Genomic DNA, 13,513 nt, shown 5'->3' with positions numbered 1-13,513 from the left:
TGTCATGCAATAAGACTCATCCCATTGTTGGGAAGCAAGCTTTTTACTACACATATGCACGTGCCTTACCACACAACCATACTTGTACCTATATATGCTAAAGAATCTATTACTAGGATCATGAAAAATTCAAAGTATAAAAAAACTCCCTGTACTGTTGTTTTTACAATCACTGGAGATTGTAAAAAGTTTTGCATTCAAGAATGACCAATAGTAGTAATACCATTTGTAATTCTTGAATGCAAAACTTTCAAAAGAGAAAATATTTAAGGGGCATACATGTGCATGTCTGTTCTAAAATATAGCTAACTCAATATTGAATCAAATATGCATTAAAAAGGTATAGGAAACAATCAGGGAGGTGTTGAAAAAATGTGCCCTACTTTTACTTGTATTTAAATCTGATCTAGTTTGGTAGTTAGACTGGAGGCCTTAACTTATAATTACAATTGTAAATGTTTCTGTAAACAAACCCTTTATACATAAAAAATGGCATACATGCATGAATGATTTAGTTTAGCATGAATATTCTTCTTTTTCTTCTTTTTCTACTAGATGCATGAAGAGACAGTGTTATAAAAATGTGTCTGTGGCTTAAGATATTGTGGGATGCTGTGAAAGAACTATTATTAATGCTTTGCATGGTGTGGAAGAGTAAATAATTTATGATGGTGAGAACAGCTGCAAAAAAGTATTTGTAAAGTTCCAAAGATACTGGCAGTGAAGAATAATTTGGTTCCTAAGATAGCAGCAAAGATGAAATTCATAGCTTTGAAAAAGACAGTGATAAGGCATAAAAGTTTAACTACAGCTCTTTGTACTGATTCATAATTTTAAATATATCACTTTGCTAGAGTATTCAAATTTTATTTTCTTTTTTCTTACATTTATAAAAATTTTCTGAAATTTCCCTCTCAAAAGTATAGCGCCTGTTAAATGCAAATGTATGTTATATGCTAGCAAATACTGTTGCATAATTTATCTGTTGTGTCAATCATTGCTATAGAAGTGAGTTGACTAATTAAGGCCACTTTTAATTAAAAGGTTAATGGAGAGGCATCAGGATTCATTGAGATAACAGAAGCCAAAATTGATGCATAATTTTATGTCAATAAAAACCCATTAGTTTTTAGTCTTCCTCAGCAAAACTGAGTTCTGGAAGTGCTATATTTTGGCTTCTCCACCTGTTACAGCAATTTCCTTCCTCTATGCACTAATTCTACCTCCCCTACCACCAGCAACTGTATCATCTTCACTACTTCTGCTACTGCCCCTCCCTGCTCCATCCCTGCATCATCCTCAACTCATAACTTTCATCCTCCTTTCATCCTTATCCATTATGGTAGACTTCCCCCATCACTCATTCACCATTCTCATATCTTACAAACCACTCACCTACTTCTGCTTGGCTTGTGCCTTGTGGGTAGGATACCTGGGCACCTTATTACTATTATCTATGGCTTGCAGCTCCTGATAATTTTCTCTTCTTCCCCCATCCCTTTTCTTGTAACAGATGTGAGTAGCCATGCCTCTCCAGGAACATGTTCTGACCCTTCCCTCAAAGTAGTCCCTGGCATGAAGCTTAGCTCCACCTATCTCAGGGCTTGTTCTGTGAACTTCATGGCAAGTTCAATTGTGCAGGTGGCTTGAAAAAAGCACTTGTACCCCCTGTAAAGCACTTGGTCCCTCCATTAAAAAGGGCATCCAGCTGTAAAAACCTTGCTAAAGCAGATATTGGAGCTCAAAACAGTCCTTGTACATAGTGGTTCCTATTAAACCATCCAAGGAAGATGGATGTTAAATGATAACGATGATTAATTTTTAATCCCCTTAACGCATGAACATTAATAAAATGCTGAAAATCTTTGGTTCCAGCCTCTCAAAATAGAGTTAGACAAAATTGTTTCCAAATTCATCTTGCTTATTTGAAATATTTCTTAATATTATGCTAAACATTTGCTATTGTAAATCAGAAAAGTTTTTTTTTAGATTTTTTGTTGTTTTGTTTTTAGAGAAATGCTTTTCACCAAGTTATCTAATAATCTCAGGCATCATAAAACAGCATCCCCAATTAGTAAAGAAAAACAAAACTGTTTTCATTATGTTTTTTTTCTTGCAATATAACTGAGTGTCTTATATGAAATGAGTTGTCATCATTTTAATGAGTAATGTAAATGCAGAAACATATTTTTACCTTATCTTACTTATACATTCTGTTTTTTTAAAATTTGTATTTTATCCTTCATTTCCTGTATAAGTCTGTAACGACAGACATTACCCTATTTCCTGCAATTCATCTCAGTACATATCTCTAATCTAAATCTTTCATCTCTATGCTCAATGTATTTAGCTTCACTTAGCATTTTCAGATTCCTTGGCTCATCCCTCCATATCATCATTGTACATATGTGATGATAATAGCTGACACAGCTGCTTGGTCAAAAAGATAGCTTCAAAATGCAATCTTCTACAGGCAGTCCTACTCTGCTGTAGTAAATTCAGCTGATCGGTGCATACTTAGGTGGGATATACGTCAGGTGAAAACAATAAGGAAACTCATTTTATATGTGTGTATACATGCATGTAAACATAGACAAATACAGGTATACCAAATACGATGCAGCATAAATTCTGGAGTTATTAAACTTATCTCTGCCTCAAGAGGAAGTATGATAATTGCCATTTGGCAATTAAGACCATCTTCATATGAGAAGGGGAGATAATCACAGGACTCAAGAATTCTCACAAAGCTGACATACCAATAAAGAAAGGCACATATTTTTATAAAATAATAATAATAATAATGAAATTATTGTATACAGTGCTCAGGTGCACCACAACTTGTCAGAAAGTGCGTATAGAGTATATGCAGTAATGTACAAATGTCTGGAAAGCAAACAATGTATGAGTCAGATACATGCTTGTGTGTGTATGGAGGGGAGAAAATCAGGGGTAGTGTTAGCGAATCTCAGAAAGCATGGAAGTTTTGAAGGATGCAGTGCTCCGACAACTAACAACTGATGCCGACAGTTTGTTCCATGCTTCAGCAACTCTCAGCATGAAAAAATGTTTCCTAAAGTCATGGGAGCTGTGCTGTTTTCTGACTTTGTAAATATGTCCATGGGTGTTAGACAGGTGGAGTTTGAAAAGGTGCTCAGAGTTATTGTTTGTAAGATAGTTAATAATTTTATGGGTGTCTGCCAAGTCAGTTGCCAGACGTCAGAGTTTCAATGTGCCCATGCCCAGGAAAGTAAGGCGTTCAGAATATGGCAGGACAGTTGCCTCAGTGGTCATCATCAGAATGACATCCTATCCTATCTCCAGTAACCAAGTGACAATGACATATATTAAAAGAATGGAACACATTTATGGCCTTGTTAGTTCTCTGAGCTCATTTTTCTTTAATTTGCATAAATAAATTGCATAAATCATAAATCCATTCTGTATTGCTATTTAGTAATTGTGATTCATCCTCTAGAGGTGGAGCTAATTTCAATAAATTAAGAATTTGTGTTGTATGGTATTTGAAATACCTGCATTTTTTTTAATGCTGTTTATATACTTCTTGCTGGCCACTCTTTGTTGGGAAGGGCATCCAAGTATATATATATATATATATATATATATATTATGAATATTGTATATATGTATATTATTAGCCCACTTGTATATTGCATTCAAGTATTTCAGCATTTCAGGATGTCATCAGGGTCCTTAGTTACCTATGATATTTTTGTATCATCAGCCTAGTTAGTGAGATTGGCCTTGAAGAATATTAGTTGAACAGATCAACATCCCCAATACATTTTTTATTTTAACACTGGTACATATTCTATTGGTTTCTTGCTGAAATGCTAAGTTATGGGGACATTAGACACATCAACATTGATTGTCAAACAGTAGTGGGACACACACACACACACACACACAAAATAGTCTCCTTTCAGTTTCTATCTACCATATCCACCCACAAAGCTTTGGTTGGCCTGAGCCTATAGTAAAAGACATTTATCCAAAGTATCACACAGTGGAACCAAGCACAGAAACATGTAGTTGAGAAACATACTTCTTACAACATATTGTGCAGCTGACCCAAGACCATACCATACTGTACTCTCAAGGAGGAGATATTTTGTTTTTAATATGAGAATTTATTTTCTCAGGAATCAGTCAGCCATGTAAGTTATTGTGTAAAGCAGATGTGACAAATGTAGGGCATGACATTCTTTGTGAATAAACTGATTTTAGTTGTAAGATTAACAAGATATCTGAAGAGAAATCAGTTACACAGCCTAGTTCAGAGGTTGAATTGGTGTGGGTGGTATTAAATTTCTATTAGCAAATTATAAACTTAGTGTCTTGGGGAGGTTGAGGTCAGGTCAGGTCAGAAAAGTTCTGCTATGTAACTCAGTATAACCTATCATAATGGGGTGGTTGGTGAGTAAACTGTTGCCCCCATCACCTGCACCATCCTGGCCTGCCAGATGAGGAGAGCATTAATTGAACACTTCACATCACTGAAAACAAAACCCATCAAAAATGGGATGAGCTCATTGTGAGCCAATGGCCATTCACATGAGTATTGTCTCATGTAAACATCTCGCTTGTGGGCCAACAAATTGTGCAGCTGATCCAAGACCATAATCATGAAAACTCCAGTGGAAAACAAACTGTGATCTCAAGTTAGAGTTGTTTTTTTTTATGAGTGATGTGGTATAGAGTGAGAAGAAAATGTTGTTTAGTGCAAAGTTTTAAATTCAATCAACAATGATGATTGAATGTATTTATCTTGTACAAACCACATTACATAGTAAGTGATGACCTCTATCTGAATGTGGAACTACTTGTTCTTCTGTACTAGAATTCTCCTGTACTACAATTGTAGTCCAGAAAAACAATTAGTTCTTATGTATTTATGATCTTGTACTTTACATATTACATAGCCTTAGTCAAGTGACTGAAACCAATAATAGCGAAGGATGAGCTTGTTGGGTGTGGATTTATCAAAAGTTATAGTGAGGAGATATTTTTAATGTGAGAATTTATTTTCTCAGGAATCAGTCAGCCATGTAAGTTATTGTGTAAAGTAGATGTGACAAATGTAGGGCATGACATTCATTGTGAAGAAAACTGGTTTCAGTTGTGTTTTAAGACTCGCAAGATATTTGAAGAGAAATCAGTTACACAGCCTAGTTCAGATGTTGAATTGGTGTGGGTGTTATTAAATTTCTGTTTGAAAATTATAAACTTAGTTGAGGTCAGGTCAGGACAGGAAAGTCCTGCTACTGTAACTCAGTATAACGTTTCATGATTGGATGGTTGGTGAGTAAACTGTTGACCCCCACCACCTCCAGCATCCAGGCCTGCCAGATAAGGAGGGTATTTATTAGACACTTCACATCACTGTAAACAAAACCCATCAAAAATGGGATGAGCTCATTGTGAGCCAATGGCCATTCACATGAGCATTGTCTCATGTAAACATTTTGCTTGTGGGCCAACAAATCGTGTAGCTGACCCAAGACCATAGTCATGAAAACTCAAGTGGAAAACATACTGTGCTCTCAAGTTAGAGTTGTTTTTTCTATGAGTGATGTGGTATAGAGTGAGAAGAAAATGTTTTGTGCAAAGTTTTAAATTCAATCAACAATGATGTTTGAATGTATTTATCTTGTACAGACCACATGACATAAAGTGATGATCTCTATCTGAATGTGGAACTAATTGTTCTTCTGTACTAGAATTGTATTGTATTTATGATCTTATACTTTACATATTACATAGCCTTAGTCAATTGACTCGGACCAATAATAGGTTGTTTGTTGTCCTTTGTTTTATACCACATACAAAGCTTCTCATGTAATGTCTGTTCTTCATAGTTATACAGTCTCACATATCCAACATAGTCAACTAAATTTACCCATGGACTCATACCTATACAATTTGTGTGTTGTACAGTCTCTTGGATGTTTTTTTTCTGTAACCCCTTCACAACCAAAAGCCTTGTGAATGGAAGTATAGGTAGGAACATGTCTTTTTGAGCTGACATCATATGCTATCTGTCAACGAGTGTCTTTCTCAATTCCAGCATTTTGTAAAACATCTGATTATTGGGAAGTATTACTTTGCTTTATTGGCAAGAGGAAGGTCATCCAACTATAGAAAATGTGTCTCAATAAATTCCAAATGTTCCATGTAAGCATGGAAAAGCAGACATTAAAACAGCATATATCTCTTATTATAATCTCTTATTATAAAAGGCAGATTTTATCTGCCTCCCTTTGGGAGTTATACAAATCTACAATATAGGATTTCTTCAATTACAATTTACCTAGCAGTTTTAAGAGTACAATGCATCGCGTCATGCCAGGTCCAGTTTTTTAAATTTAAACTCCAATTAAGCAAAATTTACAGAAAACTCACATTCTGGTGTGTGTGTCAAATGCTTTTCTTAGTCTGGTTTACACCACACACACAGTGGGCAACGAATAAAATGAAAGTAAATGTAATATTTGTTTCTCTCTATCACGCTGATAGATAAATGAGTAAAATGTATGGGAAGCTAACAGATAACAGTGAGTGAAAATGTTCTTGGAAGAGAGTAAATTAGCGACAGTGATTTGAGGAAGACTAAACTGAAACTATGAAACAGTGTTTATGTATAAACAGACGACACTTATATAAACTCTTTCGTTACCAAACCGCCCGAATTTACCTATTCATATTTAAATGAGAATATCAGAGTAAATCTCTTTAGTACATTCGTGAAAACACGTATTATACTTCGTAAACACTTCAAATACAGTTTTGTACAAAAATCGAAGTGTAATTTTAATTCCATGAATTATGGGAGATTTTTTTCCGAAATTTGTTCCTATTGTGTTTTCAAAATTTGTAATTCTGACAAAAAATGGATACGAATTTCATTATATCAAGCAGCGAGTCAGAATTCGAAGGATTTTCTACTGAAGACCTTCATAAATCTAACTCTATGACTGAAAAAAAAAAGCATCTTTATATAAGAGTGAAGTTGTGTGTCTGTCCCCTTCGATTTACATTCGTAATTACTCCCACATTTTGCGGTGCAGTTTAACCAAAAGCGGGTATCTTATAGTCGTGATTCATATCGAGCCCTTCTGGGTATTAGCGCGCGTCTACGATGAGTCTACGATTTTAAAAAATTTACCATCATATTTTTCCATTTTAATGCATTTTTTCGCTTTTATATAAGGGAAGTAACTCTCTAAAAATATCTACGATGTGTCAACGATTTAAAAAAAATTTACCTTAATTTTTTTTCAATTTTTAATGCATTTTTTTTGCTATTTTTTGGCTATAACTCTCTAAAAATGCTTATATAGTTATTTCCCTTACAACCCGAGCAACGCCGGGCGATACTGCTAGTCTATATATAAACGGCAAAATGTCTGTGTGTGTGTGCGTGTCCTTTATACAAATCCACAATTTTTCAGTTAGAGGGCTCGCACTTTCTATGGTCATTCAAAACTGTCCAAGGGTGGTTGTGCACATCTTTACATTTCCCCAGTCACTCCACAAAGCTATTAAAAAATCAATAGAAGTGACTTTTAGTGAATTTTCTATCCAAAACCCAATCAAAATGCCTGAAACTTGATACGCTAATTGAATGCCAGCTAGCTGTATGTGATTAACCGGAGATTTGGACAGTACTCGCGTGTATGTGCGCACGCACGCAGCTGTATATGCATGCACTAGCACTATGACCCGGTGTCATCGGGTCATAGTGCTAGTATATATATATATATATATATATATATATGAAAATTCTTGAGGGGATATGAATTAGCATTCATGGAGTTGTTTTTTGTTAAAACAGTTACTCTATCAAATATCATTGGAGTAATTTTGGTTATCGAATTGGTGAGATTGTTGAATACAGAAAACTGGAAATGATTGGCCATAAATGGGCTTTACTCTTTTAAGACTGAGAGTATGGTATCTGTCATTAGTTGTTTTAGTCATGGACTCTTGCTGATCAAGAGTCAGATATATTTAATTATCAATCCAAAGCCTCAATCTCGACTGGCTGGCGAGATGATGGAAATAACTAGGTGTAGTAACAGTAATTATTACCATAATGATATTTGTCTTTTTGCTCGTTTCAGTCATTGAACTGTGGCCATGCTGCAGTATCTCCTTGAAGGGTTTAGTTTAACAAACTGACCTTGGTGCTTTTTAAAATTTAATTATTATTCTTTTGGTGTCTTTTATGGAACTGATGCATAAGCCAAAACTGGTTGTCAAGTAGTGGTGGAAACAAGCACAAACATACACACACTCATACACATATAACAGTTTTCTTTTCACTTTTCCTCTACCAGATCTATTCTCAAGGTTGTGGTCAGTCTGAGGCTATAGTAAAAGGCACCTGACCAAAGTGCCATGCAGTGGGACTGAACCTGAAAAAATGGTTGGGAAGCAAACTTCTACTAAATGGAATTATCTGTAAAAATTGAGATAGTGACATGAACCACCAATTATTAGTTTAAAACCGTTTCCTTTTGCTGCTAAATGTAGATTGAGCTTCTCTGAATGTGTTTGTTTTGTTAATTTATCTGTAATTTTCCTTCCTTTGATGTAATGTCAAGTCTTTCTGTAGCTTCCTTTGCTCTCAACAAACCAACAACTCTTATCTCTGCCATGCAGGCATCCTTCTCATTGCATTTACTGTGAATGTCAGTTGTATTTTCTGCTTACATTTAAACTTTTGATGCTCAAACACTTTAGAAAATAATAAATAATTGTTTCTGAATTTACAAACAGCAAATATACCAGGAATAGTTTTATTATTTAGGGTTCAGACGAAATTAGATCATTTAGTTTTTTAAAACAATTATTTAACTTCCTTCTTGATTTTGTCAACTTTGGTGTTCTTAAAGAGCAATTTTTATTAAACCGAAGCTGCAACATATTTTTAAATGGCATTTAGAAATAATTGTTTTATTCAGTGTGTGAAAACGTCATAATATCCATTTTGTTTCTCCCTAGGGAATTTTGAGTAATACCTCACTTTATGAAGTATTACTGTTAAGAGTACAGTAATACCTCACTTTCAAGACCTCCAGTTTACAAGTTTGTTTTCAGCTCACTTTTGTATGGTGAGCTGAAATTTTTCACGCACAAAATCCAAATTTTGAATGAAGTGCAGAAGTTTCTACTACCATAACAAATGCTTCTGCATGTTACCAAGAAATTTATAGAGAGTGACAAAAAAAAAAAGCTGCTTCTAAGCAAATAACCCAAGACTTGTTTTTTATGTTTAAAAGAAATCTACAAGTCTGTCTACAAGTGCTTGTGAATTGACAATCACATCTACAGGTGATGATGTGCATGAATCTAGTGCGAGTGAAAGTGTTTCAGAAAATGATTATAATAATATTTTTTATTATAAGTAGTTTTGACATTCTTATGTTCTACTGTTGTTTTATTGCCATTTCTTTATGAGTACTATAGATTTTATAGGTAAAATATTTTTCTAGGAATGAATTACAATTTATAACATTGCTACTATGGGAAATTATTGCTCTGCTTTATGAATGGTCTCCAGGAACAAATTAACTCCTATATCGAGGCTTTGTTGTATTATCTTCAACAGACAAATATTACTATTATTCAAAATTATCCCAGAATGCATCGTCATCAGCAGCAGCGGCATTTAATGAATCCCCTTCCTAATGTCAACCACTTTATAATATGTACTGGGTGCTTTTTACGTAGCACCAGCACCAGTGGGGTTGCCAAGTAGCTTGGAAGACAAAAACCTCTCAGCTCAGAGAGAGAGTGGTACTGAGTGAAGGGGTTGAGAGTCAAGTGAGATGTTAGTCTAATAGAGGGAGAGATACTTAGTTACTTCAGTAGGACAGGGATGGAGAGTTAAAGAGAAAGATAGTCAAAGTGAGGGAAAAGGAAATAGATGGTATTGGAGATGTATTTGGCCCTATCTACAGGGAACAGTGGGGAGTATAAGTAGTACAGAGGGGAAAGAGAGGGATGTTTCATGAGAGTGTGAGTGGAAATGTTTAGAGACGGAGAAGACCTGGTTGTAGCAAATGATGGTGAGAGAAAATGGAGTGGCTGGGACTTGGGTATGGTAGATATATTAAAGCATGGAGTGTGTAGATGGGCACTTGAGGGAGAGTGGAGGAGCCTCCTGTGGGTGGTGATCATGGGTAGTGAGATGGAGGGGTGTTGAGAAGGTGAGATATAGTGGTGTTTTGACAGAGGTCAGATTATGTGTGTGTGGTGGGGGAGAATGGTTACAAAGGCTATTCCTGTATGCATGGATGGCCATGTTTTTGCTTAGCTTGATGTCTTTTGAAGCATAGCAAATCACCACTGGTCTCAGTCCCTTGCCATCTCCCCTATGAGCCTCAACATCTGAAGATGATTTTTCACCACTTCATCCCATGTCTTCCTGGGTTCCATACATTCCCTCCACTATTTGAGATTGGCACTTTGTGTGGCCATCCTCATCTATATCCATCACATGACCAAACCAATGCAGTCTTCCTTTTTGCACAGAGTATGCAAATCTTGCTTTTCATTATTTCATTACAGTTGGCTGTAGGAAGTAGTTATGAAATAACTGTAGGTTTTGTAATCAACTTACTATGTCCTCATCATTTAATGTACATTTTTGCTATACTATTAATATAACCCACCAAGCATGCTATATTACAATTTATCAAGCAGTTATTCTATTACTACATTTTCTATGTTTCTAATGTTCAAAGGGAAAAAAGATTGTAATATAATGTTGATTTCTATTCTGGCTGTTGTCTCTATCAACCAAGAGAGAGCTGAAAAATAGAAACATTGTAGGTCTATGATCCATCTCTATAGTAGAAGACACTTGCCCAAGGTGCCACGCAGTGGGACTGAACCCGGAACCATGTGGTTGGTAAGCAAGCTACTTACCACACAGCTACTTCTGCATCTATACTCTAAAAAGATTACTCTAAAGACTGTCATTAAATTGCATTTGAAACAATTTTACTTGAAATTTTGGTGGAAGATTTTAACTTAGATTAGTTTAAAACCAGAGGTTTTGTATCCTGGAACCAGGGACGGCTTCAGGTGGGTTGGTATCAAAAGGATTTTAGTCCTGTTTAAAAGGAAAATTTAATGTTCAGTGTTTCACTATTGGGATTGGTTATATCCTCACTTCATCTCTTTGCAAATATTGACTTTGCATCCAGTTACAAGAATGTACTGTTTTGTTTCAGTTATATTGGTCAATTTAATTTCAGTTATATTTGTTAATTTTGTTAAATTGCAATAATTTTACTTTTCAGATGAAGGCTACCTGAAAATATACTTGCGAGGCCGTCCTATAAATCTGTATGCTCCGTCCAACGTTACTGATTTCAGCACGACAAAGACTGTAGAACCTCCTTCTGAAAAACTACAACTTGAATGGGTGTATCCTTCCTATTAGTTTTAACAAAGCTTATTCATTTATTTAAAGTGAAGCAGCTGCTTATTATTATCACAGATAATGTCGTCAGCTGGTTATTGTTTACAAAAATTACTGTAAACTTGTTTGCTTAACCCTTTAGCATTTAAACTGGCCATAGTCTACATGTTTTATGTTCAAACTGCTCAGATCTGGCTTCTCGCATTTACCCCATAATGTCATTCTAAAAATAAACAATCGCATCATCAAAATCTCAAAGCTATTTGATAATCCATGATTAATTCAAAACAATGTGAATAAATAACAATACATTTGCCTTACTGGCACCTGTGCTGGTGGCATGTGTAATGGGATTCGAGCGAGGTCGTTGCCTGTACTGCCTTACTGGCCCCCGTGCCGGAGGCACGTAAAAAGCACCCACTACACTCTCAGAGTGGTTGGCGTTAGGAAGGGCATCCAGCTGTAGAAACTCTGCCAAATCGAGATTGGAGCCTGGTGCAGCCATCTGGTTCGCCAGCCCTCAGTCAGAATCGTCCAACCCATGCTAGCATGGAAAGCAGACGTTAAATGATGATGATGACATTTGACAGAGTAATCTGAATATTAAAGAATTAATGTCATCAGCTAGTTATTGTAATTGGAAAAAATTTGATCCCTAAGTGATCATAATAAGCAGCTTCTATTTAATTGTATTTAATTTTTTATATTTTTAAAGAATTTGTAATGATTTTCTTTTATTTTTCTATCTCACAATATTTTTAAATTTGGTTGCAAAAATTCAAAACTAGTATTGTAAGTATTCGTTTAACTGTTTTCATGAATACTGAATGGCTCACTTTTATTTGACATAGTAACCTGTAGTATAAGGAAGACACTTACACACTGGATACCAATTTTTTTAAATCGTGTACAAGCATTCAATAGATTCAGCAAATGAATCACTAAAGATCCTGTAACTTAAGATTAATGCTTTCCTAGAGTAATCTTTTAGTTCCAGAATTCTGAGTTTTGAACCTTCAACACACCATTTAAATCTAATTTATACAAAGAAACTGTCATAAATGTTTTTCCTTATAGAAGTAAGAATTTCTATTGTTTATAGACCTTAAAGTCAAACTAGGTTCCATTGCATTTCACTGCAGACCATTGTTACTATTATATATAAGAAATTAAAACATAAAGTTATGTTATCAGTTTCAATTATCAAAGACTGCCAATTGAGACATTTGGGCCATTTGATTAACTATCTACTATGTGATCTCCTCAGCAATTTGTCAAAACAATTGCAAATATTCAAATAGGAGGAGCCAGCAGCCACCTTTCTAGCGATGTTCTGCTGTGAATTAATAGTCTTCTATAGTGATCTGGCATTGAGCCAACAAGGGTAGTGATTTAGCAGGATATGTATACTGATTGAATTAATTTATTTGATAGGACTTTAATCTGAATCTGTTTCTAAGATTCCCTGAGATGATATCTCTAAGATGGAATGAACCAATATTGTGAGATAGAATTTTCCATTTTCACTCTTATATAAATCATTGCACTAAAATCATTTACAATGCTAAGGAAATGTAATTTCCTTTTCTATCAAGAATTTTTAAAATTCCTTTCTTTTATAGCCAAAAGAAATTTTATTTAAAGTAATGTTTTGAAATAAAAATTACTGAATTTTATTTGATTCATTGGTTATTTACTAAACACATGAACTATTGAATTTGCTTATTGGTCACAGTTTAGTTACAGATACTCTACTACATTGTATCTTTTGATTCTCTTAATAAAGTATCAAGACCACAAGCATATTACAAATGACTGATTATTGTTGGGAATAAAAAGGGGAGAAAGGAAGTAATTCTGTAATGTTTTATTGTATTCTTGTTATATTATATTCCTGTTCTGTTAAATTTCTTCTTAACTCAGTATTAAGTTATGGATACAGAGGTAGAGATTGCCGATCTAACCTGCACTATTTGCCAACAGGTGAAATAGTGTATTTCATTGCAGCAACAGTAGTGTTATATAATGTTGAAGAAGAAATGCAACGGCATTACTTGG

The 13,513-nt window shown here is 34.9% G+C and overlaps 1 protein-coding gene across 12 annotated transcripts in view; it reads left to right on the top strand.

The window, feature by feature from the left end:
• LOC115217030 (echinoderm microtubule-associated protein-like 2) overlaps positions 1 to 13,513 on the top strand; it is a 236,370-nt gene that overhangs the window by 181,519 nt on the left and 41,338 nt on the right. For all 12 annotated transcript variants that reach the window (XM_036507662.1, XM_036507659.1, XM_036507658.1 and 9 more), the window contains 2 exons: positions 11,334 to 11,460; positions 13,386 to 13,513. The exon at positions 13,386 to 13,513 is cut by the window's right edge and continues 22 nt beyond it. In XM_036507662.1, the coding sequence (XP_036363555.1) occupies positions 11,334 to 11,460; positions 13,386 to 13,513 (255 nt within the window). The remainder of the gene's footprint in view (positions 1 to 11,333; positions 11,461 to 13,385) is intronic.

This window comes from Octopus sinensis, linkage group LG11, assembly GCF_006345805.1.
Source record: "Octopus sinensis linkage group LG11, ASM634580v1, whole genome shotgun sequence".
In the NCBI taxonomy this organism is placed as follows: Eukaryota; Metazoa; Mollusca; class Cephalopoda; order Octopoda; family Octopodidae; genus Octopus; species Octopus sinensis.
Note: the sequence above shows the minus strand (reverse complement) of the source record. Positions and strands in the feature narration are given on the sequence as shown.